Source organism: Rhinolophus sinicus, linkage group LG04, assembly GCF_036562045.2.
Source record: "Rhinolophus sinicus isolate RSC01 linkage group LG04, ASM3656204v1, whole genome shotgun sequence".
NCBI classification, from domain to species: domain Eukaryota; kingdom Metazoa; phylum Chordata; class Mammalia; order Chiroptera; family Rhinolophidae; genus Rhinolophus; species Rhinolophus sinicus.
In genome coordinates this window covers 8,320,945-8,342,439 of record NC_133754.1, presented here as the reverse complement: position 1 = coordinate 8,342,439, position 21,495 = coordinate 8,320,945, and the positions used below count along the sequence as shown (strand labels likewise).

The 21,495-nt window shown below is 39.2% G+C and overlaps 1 protein-coding gene across 1 annotated transcript in view; it reads right to left on the bottom strand.

Annotated features, from left to right (window-relative positions):
- The window catches only part of VWA8 (von Willebrand factor A domain containing 8), a 299,153-nt gene that overhangs the window by 233,141 nt on the left and 44,517 nt on the right, over window positions 1-21,495 (bottom strand). The window contains exons 6-12 of the mRNA XM_074329337.1: window positions 16,300-16,464; window positions 15,889-15,938; window positions 14,977-15,085; window positions 12,820-12,924; window positions 4,352-4,483; window positions 2,382-2,516; window positions 2,215-2,292 (exon numbers count right to left, since the gene is read on the bottom strand). Coding sequence (XP_074185438.1) covers window positions 2,215-2,292; window positions 2,382-2,516; window positions 4,352-4,483; window positions 12,820-12,924; window positions 14,977-15,085; window positions 15,889-15,938; window positions 16,300-16,464 — 774 coding nt within the window. The remainder of the gene's footprint in view (window positions 1-2,214; window positions 2,293-2,381; window positions 2,517-4,351; window positions 4,484-12,819; window positions 12,925-14,976; window positions 15,086-15,888; window positions 15,939-16,299; window positions 16,465-21,495) is intronic.

Below are 21,495 nucleotides of genomic sequence, written 5' to 3'. Positions count from 1 at the left end.
GGCAGGATAAAAATGTCCTAGGAGAAATGAAATACACACAAAAAAATACATGACAGACAATTTCACTCTGTAAAAACACCAGCTGTAAGTTTTTGCTTTTTTATCATACTATATACAACATGTACATACACCAAAATAATCTACTCAAAAATACTTAGAAATAAATTTAACCAAAGAGACAAAAGACTTGTACACTGGAAATACAAAACATTACTAAAAGAAATTAAAGAAGACATAAATAAATGGAAAGACCTCCTGGTTCACAGATCAGAAGACTTAATATTAAGATGATCACAGTACCCAAAGCGACCTATAGTCTCAGCGTAATTTCTATCAAAATCTCAACAGCATTTTCTTCATAAGTAGAAAAAGCATATTCTAAGATTTATGTGAACTCTCAGGGGATCCTAAATAGCAAAACAATTCTGGAAAAGAAAACAAAGTTGGAAGTCTCACACATCATGATTTTAAAACTTACTACAAAGCTATAGTAATCAAAACGGTGATACTGATATAATGACAGACATATAGACCAATGGAATAAAATAGAGAGCCCAGAAATAAACCCTCACATATACGGTCAATTAATTTTTGACAAGGGTGCCAAGACTATCCAATGGAGAAAAAGCAGTCTTTTCAGCAAATGGTATTGGGAAAGCTAGATATCCACATGCAAAACCTTGAATTTAGATCCTTACTTTACACCATACACAAAAATTAACTCAAAATGGATCAGAGATCTAAATGTAAGACATAAAACTGTAAAACTCTTAGAAGAAAGGATAGGAGAAAATTCATGACATTGGACTTGGCAATGATCTATTGAATAAAACATAGGCAATGACATAGGTAACAGAACGATAGATTATACCTCAACAAAATTAAAACCATTGTGCATCAAAGGATACTATCAAGAGAGTGAGAAGACAGTCCATAGAATGGGAGAAAATATTTTCAAATCATACATCTAAGAATGGGTTAATATCCAGAATACATAAAGAACTCTTACAACTCAACAACAAAAAGACACCCCAATTAAAACGTAGCCAAGGAACTTGAATAAGCATTTCTCCAAGTAAGATACACAAATGGCCAATAAGCACATGAAAAGATGCTCAATATCACTAATCATTAGGGAAATGCAAATCACAACAATGAGTTACCACTTTATACCCATTAGGATGACTTTCATAGTAATTTTTTTAAGTAGAAAGTAAGTATTGACAAGGATGTGGAGGAATTGGAACCCTTATGTTCTGCTGATGGGAATGTAAATGGTACAACTGCCATGGAAAACAGTTAAGTGACTCCTCAAAAAGTTCAATGTAGAATTACAATATGATTCAGCATTACCACTCCTAGATATATACCTATAAGAACAGAGAGCGTAGACTCAAAAAGATACCTATACACCGATGTTTGTAGTAGCATAATTTACAATGGCCAAAATCCACCAACATATCAATGGGTAAACAAAGTTGTATATACATACAGCAGAATATTATTTAGTCATAAAAAAGGAAAGAAATTTTGATATATGCTATAACATGGATAAACACTGAAAACAACACGCTAAGTAAAATAAGCTAGACACAAAAGAATAAAAAGGGTATGATTCTGTGTATATCACGTACCTAGAATAAGCAAATTCAATGGGACAGAAAATAATACAGAGGTTACCAGGGTCTTGGGGGAGGGAGGAATGAGAAGTTATTGCTAAATGGGTATAGAGATTTTATTTGGGATGATAAAAAAAAGTTCTAGAAATAGGTAGTGGTGATGGTTACACAACAATGTGAATGTACTTACTGCCAATGAATTGTACACTTAAAAATGGTTAAAATGGTAAATTTTATGATATGCCTATGTTACCACAATAAAAAAAATAGTAATCTAACCTAATTATCTCCCATTGCTGCCCAAATCCATTTTGTTTAGTTTTCCAAATTACGATTAAACGTACTGTGTGTGTGTGCACATGTACGTAAAAAGAATCTCTTACAAAGCAGACCCTGGCATGTTGTGCACATCAGATATCCTAGAACGCACTTTCAAAAGTTCCCAATAATTATAACTGCACTCGAATTTGATTGCTATTTTAGTTATTGACCGACATCAAAACTAACAGGTCATAAGTTAAGAGAAAATATCTACACATTGTACTGATGGTCCAAACGTGTATGCTTATAGTTTATAATAAAATGAACACTATACCTGATAGAGCATGATAGGTTCTATGTTGTATCCTAAGGTGTCTGCAAAGTTCTTAGCGATGACCGTTTTCCCACAACCCTACAAATAGAAACACAATCACTTAAGGGATAAGTCAAAACAACCGGAAGTCGGGAAACAGAACTTTGCAGTAAGGCTGCCATTCTTACTTTTCCTCCAATTAAACATATGTCCTTAACCATGTGAGACTGCATCATTTCAGCCAATAGTTGTTTATGGCTTAAAGTTTGTATAAAACGTTCCGATGCATGAGGCTGATTGAAGGGCCTGGTCCCAGCTGGCACCTGTAATTAAAGAGAGTAAATATAATATGCATGCTTTTTTCCAAAAATTTTAGTAAATGAAAGCACATAACTGCCATTTAATTCAATGCTTAATTCAATTCTGTACTGCTTTTGTGTTTCAATAGAGCAACTGTTTTCTTATTCACAGATCTGATGACCATCACCAAACGTGCAAATCAATCACCCCTCTAAAATTAAAGCCCCATGCTACCTGACAGTTTCATAGGAATCATGTCATTTTTATGCCATTTATATTTATGCCATTTATATTATGCCATTTTATTTATAACTTATCATGACAATATCACTAGCTGAGAATGAAAGTTTTTGTCCAAATTCTAGTTGTAAGTCCAGAATTTAAAGTCAGTCCGCCGGGATGCTCCAAAGTCACCAATGACCTGCTGATTTTTAAAATCCATGGCCGCAGATCCTTTCCCACTCTTATTTTAGATTACCGCTCTTAAAATCTCTCCTCCCTTCCTTCAGACCTACTTCTTTTATTTCCTGTCTCCTCTGTATTAGTCTCCTGGGTACCCTATCAGGAAAGGATTCCCAGGCAATGCTGAGGACCTGATCATGCTATCCACAATACGAACCCTAGAGAATTGGAAATTTGGAAGTGACGAGATCAGACTGGCGATGAAGAAAGATCATCCCAGTGGTACCAAGGCAGGCTAACTGGGTGGGACTGGAGGCAACGAAGCTAGAAGGCTATTACCAAAAGGAAGGAAATAACAAACTTGCTCAAACCTCACGCCTTCGGACATACTGTTTAAACTGCCTGAAATGTCCTATCATCTTTCTACTCCTGGGCCACCGGACAACTCCTTTGTCCCACTTCAACACTTAGCTCAAGCCCCAGCTCCTCTCTAAAACTTTCTCTACTCCTGACTCCTGCCATGTCCCCTGTTTAGTGAGGTCGTTCTTCTGAAGGAAACCCAAGAGCGTAGTGAAAAATTATCATGTCTAGAAGTCCCAACTGTGACATTTCCTAGCTAGTGACCAGGGTGAATTGACTATCCTCTTTACATCCATTTTCTAATCTATAAAATGGAGATATTAAAACTTATCTCCAGGATTATTGGGGGATTTAATGGCATAACATATGCAAAGAGACAAATACAGTGACTAGTAAATCTTAATACAGAGCCTGACTCACAGTAACATAATCAACATTCAGTTTCATGAATGAATAAATACAGTAACATGAACAAGTATTAATAATATGACACAAAAATACACCAAAAAAGTCTATAATTAAAGTTCAGTCCATCACAACATAAGTAGGCAAGATTTTTCTTTCCTGCATTCACTTATTTATGTCGGGTTTTTTCAACTTGTGTTTCCTACTTATAGTTTCCCATAGCCTCTTGGGGTTCTCACAGAAAGGGTTAGAAGAAAGGGGAGTCCAGCAAGCAGATGGAGCTCTGTGACCAAATTATCGTTCCCCTCCTCGAAAAACTGTTCACTCGAACAGCTCCTCTTTCAACTGGTCCATGTAGCTAAGATTTTATTTGAAAAGAGTGTTCCCTAGCTGCTAAAATATGTTTGAAAACACTGACTATTGCTTACCAAGGACTCGGAAAACAGAATGCTTTCATTGGTCAACACTTGATCTGATTTTCTCAGAGATCAACTTCAGTTTTGGTAAAAGGTTGTTTCTCCTGAACTTTTTCAGTTTAAAACATACATGACTCTGCATACACAGATACAGATACATAGATGTGATGCTACAGAGCCAAAGAACACTTATAAGGGGATCATGCACCCCATTTATGTCATAAAAATGGGCAGAATAAGGCACAAGTTAGAAAGTATAAACCTTGGCTCATTACCTTAAAGGTCACCTCTTTGTCTGCAACCCGGACAGTCACAGACGCCTGGGAGATGTGGTTTTCAGTCATCCTCTCCACTCTGACAATCTCTGTAGGAAGCAGAGAGCTTCTTGAATCTTGGAATTCAAAGCGCTGTAAAATTACAGGAAAATCATGTAATTTACTTTTCCTTTTAGTAGCAATGTTGGATATCTGGAAGATTCCATGTTAATTAGAACTGAAATTCATTCTACGTTATAAGGGAAGAAGTAAAAAAGTTAATGAAAAAAATTAATGAGAATTTTTCCTATTTTTATAAATACCATTATACTTATGTCAGTTACTACAGGTGATATGAAAATAGTCCCTAAAATTTATTAAATGACAGAAAACGGAATCATTAAATTCATGACCAAGTCGAGTTTCGCAGCCTACATTTCTTGATTATCATAAGTTCCAGTTCTCTAAAAAGGGATGTTGAAACTCTTAAAAACCTGCTAAAGTAAAATAAGGCCCAAATCAGTTGATTTTTTTCAATCAATTGAAGTTAACATGTTGCCTGAAATTCATGAAACCAGAACTTCTTGTACACTGTTCTGCTGTTTGTGTGAGTGGTTAGCCTAACCGATTACAATAAATTATATCAATCTTCCACAGGATTTAGTACAGTGTCTTTACAGTATGGATTCTCAATACATGTCAAACTATTGAGAACACTGATTCTTTCTCCAGGTGGGCCAATCATCAATGTCCTAACACTTGGTCATACCCTCTGACACCTGATATTTATGTAATAAAATGCACAGAGAAAACACCAGTAAATATATGAAAAATGAGAATACTCATTGAAAATTAATTAAATCCTATGGCTTACATAGCAGCATGTTTGATATGAAAAGTTAATCCATTTTCAGTATTAAGCAGGCAGAAATAACCCCCCAAATCCAACCACAGAACATTATCTCCATAGAGAGCTGAACCTCAATGAAAGAACAGATCACCACTTATTCAACGCAATGACACAACCCCAGGAAACAGATTTTTGAAAAGAAAATTATCTTCAACCTCAACAGGCAAAACACAACAGCCCAGTTTGTCTTCGTTTTTGTGTCTTACGTACTCAACTATCACTCATTTATTTCCCCAAACCTAAGAAAAGTTATCTATTTGTGCTGCTATTAAAAAAAAAAAAGTTTCGTACTTTACACATTTTATATATGTAAATTTCCATAGTATCACAGAATTTGGTAGGGATTGCTTCCATGTTGTAGATAAATAACAATTATTGACACTTTAATTATATGCAGGGGAAAGAAGCTACATTAATGTCCGTCTAACTTCCTATAGGATTCACGTCGGAGCACTTATATTACAGAAATGAACACTGATGCCTTGAACCATTTGCTATACTGGTTATGTCCTTATAAATAATTCAAGCTAAAATATTTCAGTAGAATAAAAATAGTAGGCTGGATACACTAAAATAGTAAAAGAACTCCAGTTGCAAGGTGAATTACCTGGCGACATAGGAAATTAGAGGACTATTAGTCAACACGGAAACACTCGGGTCTTGATCTTCCTCCATTTTCTCCATCTCCAACTTCATCGTTTCAGGCGCTCAGTCCAGAAAGCTTAAAATCATCCTTGACTCTCAATCTACTTCCAATCCTTTAGCAGATCATGTTGATTCTACCTTCAAAATCAGGCCCAAATGCAACCACTTCTTACCGAGCTCACAGCTGGTCAAAGCCACGACCTTTCAACTAAATCACTACAACCTACAACTAGGTTTTCCCTGCTTTTGCCCTCTCTCTCCAGTCTCCTCACCACTCAGCAACCAGAGTGAGCCACTAAAATGTTCAGTCATGTGAGACATTCCTCTGCTACTGTACACCTTCTAATGACAGTCCTTCTCATTCAGACTGAAGGCAGAAGTCCTTTCAATGGCCTATAAAGCCCCACGTGACCTACCCTCCTTTACTTTCTGACCTCGTCTCCTCCATTCACTCTGTCCCTTCACGCGGGCCTCCGCTGTTCAAAGGATACACCAGGTGTGCCCCTGCCTCGGGCTTCGCACACTGGCTATTCTTTCTGCCTCAAACACTTTCCTCCACAGCACTCACTCTCCCTCCTTCAGATCTTAAATGTCATCTTCTCCATGAGGGCGTCCATTCCTCAGCTGACATATTAGATTTTACTTTATTGATGACTTTACTTATTTACTTACTTTATTGATTGACTAACTGTGACCCTTCACTGAAAAATAAGCTCAGTGAAGGGAGAGACTTTTGTCTATTTGAGTACTCCTTCATCTCCAGCCTTGCTAACTGGCTGGACGGAAGAAGAGATGGAATGAATAACTTTTTTGAATGAATAATCTAAAAATCCTTTTTCAACACGACATCTCTGCAACATCGGAAACTTGCTATTCCTTTCCTCTTAAAACAGTCTCTCGCCATGCTTGTAAGAATATTCTGTGCTGTTCTTCTCTGACTGCTCTTCCTCTGCCTAATTTGAAGGTTCTTTGCCCACCACCCCATCCTTAAATGTTGGTGTTTCCAGGGTTCAGTCTTCAAGCACCATTTCTTCTCACTCTATATGCTCCTCTTGGAGCATTCATCACCATGAATTCAACTAACACCCATATATTACTGACTCCCAAGTATTTTGATACTACAGACAAATACTTGGGAGTCAATAATATAGTCCGATCCATATTTTTAAGTCTTCTAGACAAACCCATTTGAGAACCTCAAATTTAAAAAGGGCCCACTGTTTTGAACTATTTAGCCCCCACCCAAATGAGCTCCATTTCTCTGCTTTCTTATGTCCATTAATTGCATCCCTCTCTACTCAGTTGTCCAAGCTAGAATTCATGGACATTCCAGATTTCTCACCTTCTCGCACAGCCCCCAACCCATCCTATACTTCATCAGTTAGTAAGGTCTATCACCCCACCTCTGAAACATTTCTCAGATCCATTCAATCTCTATTTCACTGACCTGATTCAGCTGTCAAATACTTGGAGCAGAGTTATTCATCACTATGCTATACCACTGTAACATCATTACATTAAAATAGGTTTTCATTTGCACGTGGGATGCTCCAACCAGACCATAAGTTCCTCGAGAACAGAGATCACATCATATCCATTTCTGTATCCCCAGATTTCTGTATGCACATCATTTGCCAAATAACGAGTGCTCAATTAATATCTGTTGAACTGAAATGAAAACAGTAAATGCAACATCCTTCCAAGTTTCTAAGCCAAGACTATAGCTCATTTTATATTATCAGTGGATAAGTGGCAGCACAGCCTTTCAAGATCACCAGCGGAACTTGTTAATTTAACCACTGCTGTACAGTGCTACCTAAGAGGGACCGGGAGCTAAGACATGGTACCAGAGGCCTGATGCACTCATCTTGTTGTCACACAGCAGCACGCCTGTCTGTCCCCTCGTACCCACCCCTAAAAAGAAAGAAGAGTCTGTGAGACTGTTCCTTTCAGGGACTTGGCTTCACCTCTATGCCATCTCCTTGTTTGGCCCCAAAGGATGGCTGGCTAACCAACGACAGGTAAGATTCCTCAAGAAAGGAATGACCTAAGACAGGCACAGTCGTGTGGGGACCACCAGGAGAATTCACAGGGTCAATAGAGGTGGGCACAGCCCCCCACCTTTCCCCGTCTAAGGAGAGCTTCTGCCTTTGTGGCTGTATTCCTTCCCACAACCTGCTTGGGAAGTGATTCTAGATGTGATAACATCAGTTCTCCATCTCAGTAAGTTTTCAACATAAAGGTTTTGTCCCCTGGGGAGGTACAAACAATAATTATTTACACATCATGGGACTTTCGACAGGCAAGGGTGATTGGTTTGAACCAGTTTTCTGGTATGATGTATGAGACTCGCAGACCCTAACAAAAACAATGCTACTACCCTGTATGTGCATCAATAAAAGCCCCAAGGAGGCCCGATTCGGGGCTCTCAGTCCTTTGAGGCTGTGAGATTCTTGGCCCCTGTTTCAAAACTTTCTTGATTTCTGTTTCTTTCTTAACCCTTCGCCACCCCTTCTTGTTGTCTCACTGCCCGTGTTGCGCTGGACGCGACATCATCCCACCCTGTGACAAACACCGTTGTCAAAGTACAGCAGATTCAGCATGAGAGTGTTTTGAACATCCTTAACTGAAAGCTAGAAGTGATTCTATGACTACAGAAATATGTTTTTAGAGCATGAACATCATAAGATGAGCACCATCTGGGGAATGAAAGACATGCCAGCACTTTTTATAGTTTGTTTAGAAAAAAGAAAGTTGCTCTGAATTCTAGCGGACTACAGTTTCAATAATAAGTTTTCCTTAAAAAATGGTCTAATTAAGTGATCACAGTAAAATCCAAATGGGTAGCTAATTCAAATACAACCATCCATTAATTTCTATGACAATTTAGGTCAGAATATAATTATCATTGTCAAGGAAAAGCTATTTTATGTATATATGTACCTTCTTGGTTTGCTATAATATATATTTCTATTCTTTAATTCAATATTTTTTCCATATTCAACAATATTGCCTTAATTTTCATCACTCTTAATTAAAAATTATTTGAGGATATAAAATTTCATGCATCTGTGAGCATTAGCATGAGAAAAACAGAGAAACTTAAAATAACAAACAGGCCACACAGACTGCCCTAGAACAGATTACAAAGAGTTATACCAGTCAGTAGACTATTTACTATTTAAGGAGAGAGATTTAATACTCTAATTTGGTTGTATGCATCAGCATGTAATAATCTCACAAAATTAAAATTCTTCATTAGGTTCTGACGAATGAATTTAAGCCCTCTGCTCCCCAACTATCTCCTAGGGAATTGGAAAAAGAAATACTGTTCCTTAACTAGCTCTTCACATAATGAAGGCAAAAAAAGACAATCACCTTTTCTTCTCTTATCTAAGTAATATCATTCCCTTTCTCCTTTTTTTAATTCCACAATCAAATTTGAAATAATTTGTTTGTAATATGAACCTTCAATCATTTTTCTATGTTCCCCTTAACTATAAAGGTCAAAATAAAGGTCGAATGAAATGATGCAACACTAGCTACTATCTTTAGAAAACTCAACTCGTAAAAGGAATTCTTTAACTTGCTCTAATTTGTATAACTAGTTTTGAAATTAGAGACCAAGAACACTTCAAAGTAGGTTTTTGTTTTTGGAAAAAATAAAGACCTTTGTTTATAACTGATTTATCTAGGCACTGAATATCTTCTCAGTTATGTCATGAAAAAGTTGACATTGCTCATTTTATCAGAACTTCCTGTGACATTTCCTTCCTCCCTGACTATTTACCCTTGTTCCCAAGGCATAGGCATCGTGCTAACGGACATCGAGAGAGTTCGTCTGAAATCATAGCCTTTTTCCTTAAAACTAAGGGGCTCTCTATTTTGATGACCAATGCCAACTGAGCTCAGATGGTGATAAAATCAAAGATGACTTCCGGTTTTCTTTTTTTCAGCACCTGGAATAAAACTTAAAGTGAACTATATAGTCGTGGTAGTTTCCTGACTCCTTGAGCCTATGAGTTAATTTCCCCATTTCCAAATGGTTCTTCATTATTCCCTTAACATTTTTTTTTATTAAAGTTTACTGGGATGACAATGGTTAGTAAAGTTACATAGGTTTCAGGTGCACAGTTCTGTAATACATCATCTATATCTCACACTGTGTGTTCCCTTCCATCAGCATACATTTGACCCTGCTTACCCCATGATGTTCTTCCACCTTCTCTTCCTCCCTCTCTCCTCTTTTCCTCACCCCCACTCTCTCTCACAAGCAGACTTCTTTCTTCTCCTTCATCAGTGGCTGCTATTTCACTGTCCCCAGCTCTGCTTCAATTTCCTGCTGTCGCCTCTGCTTTCCTTCGACTCTTTATTGACCATTATTTTCCCCTTGCTTCTTTACGCTTTTCTTTTAGATTCTGTCCCTAACTACCCTTCTCAGCATTTATGAGGAACAGCTTTTTATTACTTTAATTTGATTACTATTATTATTATTGACATCACCAATCAGCAAAAATATTGTGTCTTTGGCTAACTGACATATGAAAAAAGAAAATCCCACTAAAGTAACTAGAATCTGTTCCACTCTTCTGAGTTCCCAGAGACCCTGTGCATAATGGGGCGGGAAGGAGAAACAGCCATCATTCTGTATGCTTAAGGTTGTCAAATTCTGGCCTCCAGAAAACAAAGGGTCTATACATGTAGCCACAACAGCTGGGTGTACACGTGCTACCTACGCCTTACAAATCTGCACCTTGAGCCCAAGTGTGAAAGAGAAACAAAAACTGTCTTTTATAAAAAGGAATTAATTTGGGTGGGTCAGTATCTCAGCCAAGGGTCAACACTACACCATATAATGTAACTGGCCCTTTAGAAAACACTACCATTAACTACACAGAGAGGAGATTATGCCACGTGTATTTTAAAACAAAACAGTGGAAAACAGTGCTCTGTGTATTATAAACCACTTATGACAAAAGTGAGAGCTTCATTACATTAAATGATAGCTCTATAGCAATTTCTATGTTTTTATATAAAATGCTTGCTTTTCATTTAAGTTACAAGCAGATAAATCTTAACTTAATGTTATAGTAGATATTTGCTTTTAATTTTTTTCTTATTTTGAAATAAGTTATACTGGATATTCATTCACTTCTTAAAATTTTGTATCTTGAAGTAATTTCAAACTTGTAAGAAAGCTGCAGGACACGGATGTATAAAGAACTTCTATTTCGCCTTTACGCAGATTTCAGTGGTAAACATTTTAGCACGTTTGTTCCTTTCTCCTTCCACCACCATCCCCGCCACACACACACACACACACACACACAATCATTGGTCTTTTCTGAACCATTTGAGAGTAAGCTGCAGATATGATGCCCCATCGCCCCTAAACATTCCAGTTCATATTTCCTGAAAACAAGAACTCAAGCCAATGTGACCACATAAGCTTTGCTTTCAAATCAAGAGAACAACTGAATAGATAGAACACTGCTATCCAGCCACAGACCCTTTTTAAATTTATCCAACTGAACCAACAGTGTCACTTTTCCAATCTGACCCAGGACCCAATGCAGGAACACACTGCATTTAGCTGTCATATCTCTAGTCTCTTTCAATCTGAAACAGTTTTTCTGTTTTTCATGGCTGGACAGTTCCAAGAACAGTTTCAACTTAAGTCTATATAATATTTCATCACGGCCAAACTCATACCATCAACTCTTAGCCAGAAATCCCAACAAATGATGCTGAGTGTTCGTACACAACACTCGGAGGCATGTGAGGTGCACGCATCCCACCTGGTCAAGTGACGGTTACTATAAAAATACAATCTTCCTGCTTTGTAGTCAATCAAGAATCTGAGGGAGGGGGTGGCATTCTTAGATTATGCCAATATCCTGTTCCTCACAGAAGCTCCACTCGCTATAACATCTTTTGATGACTCCCTAAATCAACCACCACTCTGATGGTTGCCGAATGGTGATCTTTCTATTTATATAACTCCTCTGCTTTGATTAATAAGCATTCTACTGGGAGAAGCTTTCCCTTCTCCCCCACGTATTTATCCACTCATTTATATCAGTGTGAACTCACGGGCTCCTATTTTATTCACTGGGTTATCACCGATTACTACCATCACTTACTTTGATACTAAAATTGTCCCGGATTTTGGCGGGGGGCAGCCACTCCAAGCTGGCTCCTCTGTCACTCTGACAATGTCAGCATCACTTGTTACACATTTCCTTACTTTCAGGCATAAGATGGTCCAGACTCATCGTATACATTCCCTGTCCTAAACCCTCAATCAGCCCTACTTCCGAGGAGTCCTGATTCCTTTTAGGGAAATATGATATTTAGAAACCAACGTCTCAGCACATGGTATGATCATTGCCATCGTAGTGTCATCGCGTTCAGGCCCTCTCAGGGGATGGATCTAGAAAGTGTGTAGGTACACACGTGCATATACACTACTGACATCTATTACTATATCTATCTACTTACATATATTGAAAAACATGAGTTCATGCCGATTTCTCCAATTCCCGTGTAATATCTGCGTCCTTTCACTCGTCCCACCTTTCTATGTTTACACGTTCCTTCTCCAGCAGAGAGAAACGCAGCTCTTATTCCCCTCAATATAGTCACTCGTTTGCTCAATTTATTTACTTATTTGCTCAATGTAACCAATCTCTGAATCAAACCAACCACCGTTGTACCAGCTTACTCCATCATCGGCAGGCCCATGCCTCCATGCCTGGAAAAGGAGAGAAGGAAAAGCAAGGGAAGGCAAGGGGAAGGAAGAAAGATGGAGAGAGAAAAGCAGGAAAGGAGGAAGCGAGGGATGGGAAACAGGAAAGGGGCAAGAAGGGAAAATGGGGAGGGAGGGAAAAGAAAAGGAGAGAAGGGGAGGGGAGGAAGTGAAGCAGATACTTACCTTTAAAACACCTTCCACAGCCATCTTCCCTTCGTCTCCTAGTAACAGAGTGTACGGGTAAAGCCAGTGGATTGCATGTTTGATCGACATCATGGGGAAGGAATCCTATTTAGGAGCAAAAACATATGGGAATGAAGAACCATCTAAAATAAATCACAGAAAGTTTACCTGAAATGTACATATGACACTGAAATTGCCTTATAAACAATAACCAACACATTACTCATATTTCCCAGAAGTCTACATAAGCGAATTTTCATTATTTCCTCTTCTCTTCCTGTTCCACACCCTTTCCCTTGGTAAACTCACCCACTGCCATCTTTCAGTCACCACCTATGTGCTGATGGCGTCTATGTTTCTATCTCTAGTCCTGGCCTCTTTCTTGAGCTCGAGACTTGAACTCTCAATTGCACGTTAGACGTGACTACAGGCGTATCCCACAGACCCCACTCAGGATGCCTGAAACTACATGTCTGAACTCCTCTCCCTCCCCTACTCTCCCAAAGTACCTTCTCCTTCATCTTCACTTCTAATCTGAGTTAATCTCATCCACATCCACCTCGCTTCAAAGTTATAACCACAACCTTAGAAAGTCTTCATTATCCGCAAATCCTTTCCCCCAAATCAAATTGCTTTCCGAATTCCGTTTGCCCTACTTTGAAAAGTCTACTAACAGGGACAATTAGGGAAATTTCAGAATGGTCTGGTTATTAGATGATACAGAATTACAGTTCATATGCTGAGGGATGTGATAATGGTGTTTGGTTACATAGGAGAATGTCCTAATTCTGAGAAGTTACAGACTGAGGTAGGTATTTAAGAATATTAACTGCCATGTACTCTTCAAATGGTTCGGGGAAAAAAAGAGAGCAAGCCAATATGGCAATATGTGAACCACTGGTGATTCTAGCTGAAGGAATCGTGGATGTCCATTTTACTATTTTTGAACTTTTCTTTAGATTTGACAATTGTCCAAGTAAAAAGTTCTGAGTGAAAACAAAAAGAACGGAGAGTAAACAATGTGGTAAGCCAGGGAAGACAAGCTGTTTTAGCGGGATAGAACAGTGGGAGCAATATACGGGAAACCTAACTTACTGCCTCTCAGGAAACATCACATAAATGGCAATGAGAGTGTGAGAATAAGTCTCACCTAAGTGGTAGGATGGGTGCCTGGGACCGTGCTCCTGGCGGAGTCGCCCACTGACTCTCCCCACCATCCCCACACACTCCCCATGCAGCCAGGCTCTGCCATTGCTCCTCACTGCCCACAGAGGTACCTGCTTCCAGCAAAAATCTGATCGCTACACACCTCACCTACTTCACGTCTGGGGGGCTACTTTCCTTCACAGCGTAAAACCCAGACAAGCTCACTCACCATGCAACACACGTCACGCTAAGGTTCTAACCTCTCTCTTCGCTACACATGCTTGCTCTGGTGACGCAGCTTCTTACATTCTCCAAACAGACCAGGCCCTTTTGTGACTCAACACCTTTGGACGTGCTGCTCCCTCTACCCGGAGGGCCTTTCCCCCACTCCAGACACTACTCTCATGACCTTTGTGAAACTGTAGTGACAATGTCAGTGCCCCACCAAACCCCCTCACATCCAATTCTATCTTTTCTGTGCCTCCAGCTTTCCCTTCCAACAGCTGGCTGCTGCATGTTTTCTTCAGTCTTTTGAAATTGCCCTTGAGCTTTGCTCGCAGGCCAGGAGAACAACCAGTGCCTGGGGATTTGTGTCCTCCAGGATGACCATTAACTAGTGACTGATGATGCTGAGTTGTGAAAGCCCCAGCTCCCTGCCCCAGGCTGGGGCAAGTCTGAGGCCCAACTGACCCTACAGCTTCCCTCCATGGGAGAGAGAGGGCTGACGTCCTTCCCTCCGTGGAACGCTTACCTGAGTTGCGTATCTACCTTCCCCCCTCTAATGCTGCAGGCTTTGTAAGGGCTCAGAACACACCACTGGTCTCTGTATAGTTGGCTGCACTGCACAACAAGTTCTTACAATATTTACAGGTCTTACAATATTTACAGGTCTTACAATATTTACAGAATACTATGACAAGGCAAACTGAAGTGATTAATCTCTAAGGATTAACTTTTAAATTTCCTTTGCCACATTTGGATACACCAGTCATTAATTTATCTTTTACATACCAGGATTTGAACGGCAGCTGGTAAACTATCTAAAGGAAAATCTGGAAGTCCCAGTGTAGAAGATTCTTGGGAACAGAGAGTGGTGGCAAAGGACAAAAGCTGAGAAACTCTAGGGGAAAACAATAAGTGGTATTACATTTTATTCTAATAGTTCTAATATATAAAGTGTACAAATCTATTAACATAAATAGCTGAGCCAATTTAATTAATCTGAAAAGATGACATCTACTGTTAAATTCCTGAAGAATAACAGCTCCAATTACAATAGTCCATAAAACTGAGAAGTTGATTAGATACACAGATATGTTTCTTAAATCCATCACAATACGTGAGGTTTTCCACAACCTGGCCCTGCCAGCCTCACTTCCCATCTTTCTCAATCTAAACCTAAACTCTACCACCAGGAGCTTTTTACAGCCTCAAGAATGAGGCATACACTCTCAAATCTCATGCCAAAAAAAAAAAAAAAAAAAAAAAAATTCTTAAAATTCCATAATTCCATTCTCTATCTGGCAGAACCCTATTCATTCTTTAGGACCCATCTCAAATAGGAATGCCTTTATGAACCCCTTCTGAAGTCCAAACCACAACAGCCCCCAATACTTTGAAATTATGTCCCTTACTATACACTATGTTAAAGTATTCAAACATCTTTAAACCCTACTAGACCTTGAGTTTTTTGCCAGCAAAGATCAAATCTTTACCATCATTTATAGCTTTATCACCTCCTTATCATTTTTATCATCAGCACTTACCTTAACTACTGAAAAATTCTTCAAAGAACAGTTGTTGACTGACTGAATCAATCAATCAATCAACCAATCAATCAATCAATGAGTGGGCAAAACAAAATCATGTTAAGTGTTCAGATATTTATACAAAAATATGTAAATGTATAGCTTAAGTACTTACTTCTCAGCAGAAACATTGGGTCCAACTGAATATAATAATTTAAGTTGGTCCTAAAATAACATAGAAACATAAAATCAATTAATAAAGAATGTAACAGATTAAAAGCAAATGTTTTATAGACAAATCCAACTTTTTCATTAAGCAGACACTAAGTGATTAATAACAAAAAAAAGTCTTGATATGTGTCATTTTCTTAAAAAAAATAAGTAGCCTTTTTAAAAACTGTCAGACAAATAATACCACAATAATTTTTCTTCCGCATTTCCTGAGATTTTCTTCATCCTATATCCCTTTTTTGTTCCATTAATTATTTAGGGGACATCTACAAGCACAGTAACATTTTTGTAGTAATTGAATTTATTATAAATAGAAAAACTGTTTAAAAAATAAATTATCCTTGTTCCTACTGACCTTGAAGGGTAGATAATAAATATCTCTGGCTTGAAATCGGGAACGGAGAGGGGGGTCTAATGGGTTTCCAAAGTACTTAGGCACTGGCAAGCCCAAGGCAATCACTCGGAAATTTTCACTAACTCGAACAATCTTCCAAGCATCCATTTCTGATTTGGTATGATCCTAAAAGAGTACAAGATAAAAAATTATAGCATGGATATTTTGATGTTTGCCAGACAGGAGTGGGGTTGAGAGGGTGCGTGAAAAACGGGAAGGGATTAAGAAGTACAAATTGGTTGTTACAAATTAGTTATGAGGATGTGGGGTATAGCACAAGAATATAGTCAATAATATTGTAATAACTATGTATGCTGTCAGATGGGTACTAGATTTGTTGGGGTGATAGATGGGTGGCGTTTGGGGCAGCGTGATAAAAGGTGAATGGACTAAGAAGTACAATTGATAGTTACAAAATAGTTATGGGGATGTAAAGTAAAGCATAAAGAATACAGTCAGTAATATGTTAATAGCTATGTCTAGTGCCAGGTGGGTCAGGGGGATCACTTCTTATATAAATGTCTAACCACTATGCTGTACACCTGAAATTAATACAAAATAATATTGAATGTCAACTGTAATTGAAAAACTACAAAAAGGGGGGAAGTGATGAAAGGGGATGAGGTCCAAATTTCCAGGTATGAAACAAATAAGTCACGGGGATGTAATGTAATGTACAACATAGGAAATGTAGTCCATAATATTGTGACAGCATTGTACAGTGTCAGATGGTTGCTGGGCTTATCATGGTGATCGCTTCTTTAGGTACATAAATGTTGAACAACTATGGTATATACCTGAAATTGATATAATGTTATATATGTTAGCTATATTTTTTAATAAAAATATTTTAAAAAATTACGGCATGAATGATACAGACTACAAGTGCAAGCGCTGCCAGGCTAAGGAATTTAGGCTCTGACTGCTCAGTAAACTGTACTTGAGAATCCTCTCAAAGTCTAAATGTCAAAGAAGGGAGCAAAGTGAGACAGGGCTCAGGGTGCCGGGAAGGCTCACAACGTAAAAACTGGTATTAACGGAGGAGCATCTCCCGTAACAAGGGACAAAGGAGGGGTAGGTTGGGGTTCTAAGTCCTGCTCAGTGACACAGAGCACTAGAGTCAGGAGCGCTAGGGAAATATGCTGGTTCAGAACAGAGGATGGAAAAGGTGGTCCTGGAGGGCAGAGCACCGGCAGAGCAGAGCAGAGCCCGCCTGGACTTTCAACAGGTTTAAGTGGGCTGATGGGGATACTTCTACCACAGCATATGAACAGTAATAACTAACACGTATTGAAAACTTACTACATGGTAAGCACTTGCCATGAATTTTTCTCATTTAACATTCACCAGAATCCAAACAGACATTTAGTTCCTTTTCACAAGTGAACAAACCGATGTTCAAAGGAGCTACATACTTGCCCACGGTCCTGCGACGGGTAGATGGTGGAACTGAGACTGGAGACAGTACAGGTTTTGGAGGTATAAGTGCTGGCTGCAAACTCTCACTAAAGTGACCGAGAGCTTGTTATGTTATTATACCCTCTGAGCCTCAGTTTTCTCATCTATAAAGTGGGAGCAGTATCACCAACATTACTATGGCTGCTACGAAAACTAAGTGTGATCATATATGTGAGAGCAACTGGTCCATAGCAGGCGCCTGTTAAATGCCTTTCCTTCCATCTCTGCCTCAGCTCATCAGTGGTTCTTCACTGTCCGGGGAAGAATCCACAGAGCGACACAGTTTATGTGAATGTGCACATTCTGGGACACAGCTCCTCAGCTTTCAGCAGATCTGCAGAGCATATGGCCCCCAGGACAGGGCCAAAACTCCTTCCATGACACTCAGGTCCTTTCGTGGCCAGAATCAGTCTGCTTCTCCCAGTCTCGGCAACCATTGCACACCATCCCCTCAGCCCGCCTTCCCTGCCTCTGTGCTCCAGCCCATGTCACCACTGGGGCTCTCCAGACACATCACGGTGGTTCACCAACCCTTCCCACTTTGCACAGCGTAAATGCAGGTATCATTCAAAGCTCAGTACCAACAATATCAGCACTAAAATTGGCCCCTCCCTCCACTGGAACCACTTCTATAGCCCTCCACTGCGTCCTGTACAAGCTTCGGTCATTATACGTTTGTGCACTGACTTCTGTACAGGACTGTCTCATGTTGGATGCAAACTCTTGAAAGGACTTATTACCTCTAGCACATAATAGGACAAGTGTCTGGAGATTGAGTGCATGAAATAATTTAAAACCGTAATGACCAATCATTTCTAGCGTAACCAAAATCATGATCCTACACTGAATTAAAAGGACTGACACTGACACTATGTCACATGCACCAGGAAACAAGAATCTGGCTCTCACCCTGTCTGAGAAACCAAGAGGACACTTTTCTGAGATGTGAATATTTCTATTTTCCACTTACACGAAAATGATGATCAGAATATAAATAAAAATTTTACAAACCGATCGTATGTTTCCATAACAACAAAATTCTACTATAATCACTTCCATGGAACCATTGACATTTTGAGATATTCAAATTTAGTATATGGAATCTAGCTAGAAATAAGAGAGGGTTTAATTAAGGTGCTGAAATCCTTTTATCATAGAAATTCTGTGGTTCTCATGAGACAGTCTATGAATACAGAAATTACGTTTACCAATAAAAATTATATATACTTATACTGATATTTACATTGGGAAAAGGTGTAGTACGTCCTTCCCACTTAATAATAATAAGCACTCCGTGTGTACTAAGACCCTTTGACCCCATGTGCCAACTGCCTACCCAAATAACACGTTCAATAACTTTGCACAGAATTCTGCTAAACAAATAACGAATATATCAAATTTCTTTTTATAAAGTAACTCCTATACTTAAAAAAATGATTCCATAATCTCAGTATTCTTTTCCAAATCACTTACTAAAAGTGGCAAGTAACTACATAGGGGCAAATAATAGTTATTTTGTAATTCAAAAGTATCTAAAATGTTCTGTATAATAACTGCCTATTTTTAAAATAACAAATGTAAATTATTACTTATATTTATATTTATTTATATTACTTATAAAATATAAATTAACATTTAAAATAAGATTTTTTTTAAAAATGAGTGATAAAAAAGGCTGTCGTGTCAACAAGTTAATTGTAACAATGAGAATGATTGAATTTAACTTTTCTTACTGATTAAATCCTCAAGTATCGCCCTTCTAATTATGTTAGTATGGTGCCATGTTTATATAGACCCAAAAGAAAACAACTATACTGCACAATGAAAACACCATCTAGGATCTCCCATAAGCAGTAGAGAAACAGGGCACCAAAAGGGTCGCCAGACAGGCTTCCGAGAAAAGAGACTCACACAGCAGGACTCCTGCCAGTCATGGGGCATCAGTTCAATCGGACCCGCTGGTGGTAGCATCTACTACTTAGCACGTAGCGTGTTCTGGGCTTGTATTAGCAACTTGGGAGCAGGATCAAGACGTTTATGACACAGATGGCTCTTGAGCAATCTGTAACCAACTCGGGGTAGTAAGAGTGGCACATATGAATGTCCACAGAACAGGTGCGAGAGGTACTACAAGCGCTCCACTGCAGAGGCGGAGCCAGCCGTCCCTGGAGACTTGCTTAGCCAGAGGGATGCAGCGTGGGGCAGCTGTTGCTGAACAGACAGGGTGTCTCCTCGTCCTCTTGGGACATCACACGAGCCTCTTCTCCAAAGTCTTCGAGGAGTCCCACATTCCCTTGATGATGCCTCTTTACACGCACTTGTACCACAGAATTTAAAAGATTTTATTGCCCTTACTCATTCATCCAACAAATACAGAGGGTGCCAAAAAAGTACACATATTTTAAGAAAAGAAAAGACCGTATTAAAATCGTAATACAATGAATGAGGCTAGCATTCATTTGATTAACGCCATCTTTTGCGTGAACATCACACTACACATTGCTACCGTAATTCAACTCAACTTCAAAAAGTAACACGTAGATAACATCCCTTAAAATGTGTGCCGTTTTTGGGCACCCCTGGTAGTTACTGAACACCTACCAAGAGCCAGGCATTGCTCTAAGAGCTTGAGACAACATCAGTGACAAAAATCCTTTTCCTAGTGAAAGTTATAACCCAGTAAAGGGAAGCAGATGATGAACTGAAAACATAAGTAAGTAAATGGTGCAGGATGTTGGAAGACTTTATGGAAAAAAAAACGCGTGGATAAGGGAGTGTGGGGACAGCGGGCACATTACAATTTTAAATAGGAGGGTGAGGGCGGCTCCATTAATAACAATATTTGAGCAAAGACTGGACGGAGGTACAGGAGTGAGCTAGGCAGATGTCTGGGAGAAACCATTCCGGAAGAGAGAAGTGCCTGTGAGAACCACCCATAAGGGAGAGAACGCCTATCCAGCATGTTTAAGGTACAGTAAGGAGAATTCTGGTAGCGAGAGTGGAGTAAGAAAGGAGAGGGACAGAGCAGGTAAAGCCCCAGGGCAGTAGGGGCCCACATCATCCAAGACGCTGTTCTACTGTGAGGACTTTGGAATTTATCCTGAGAAGAACAGGAAGTTGGTAGAGGGTTAGAGCAGAGGGATGACCTGACTCGCACGTTTAAAAGTGACCAGTGACTACTGTGGGGCACGAAGGATGGAAGCAGGCGGTGTAGTGAGGAGGTTCTTACAGCTCGGGCATCAGATGCTGGTAGCTTGGACCATCAGGGTATCTTTGAAATATCTTACTTATTTCTGTCAATATTTACTAGGCTTTGAGCTTCCTGAGTCCAAGAACTGAACTTTTTCCAGCTTTGTATTCCCACGACTGTCTAGAAGCCGTTAGTAAATAGTTGTTGAGAGACAGAAAAAGGAAGATAGGAAAGGAGGAAGAAAGGGAAGAAGACTTGACAGGAGAGAAAAAGGAAAGAATCGCTATTAGATTGGCAAGAAAAAGTCAAAAACCTTGGGCATTTTCTAATAAGGTCTGCAAATATGAGCAGAGCCTATAAAACTGAAAACTCATGACCTGACTTCAGCAGTTTGACACATATGGGCCACCTGCCAATGTGTCCTCCTTCTGATACGATCATGTCTTATGTAACAAATGGCACTACCCATAGCTCAGCAGCTAAGAAAAACCACACAAATCCTTTTCTTA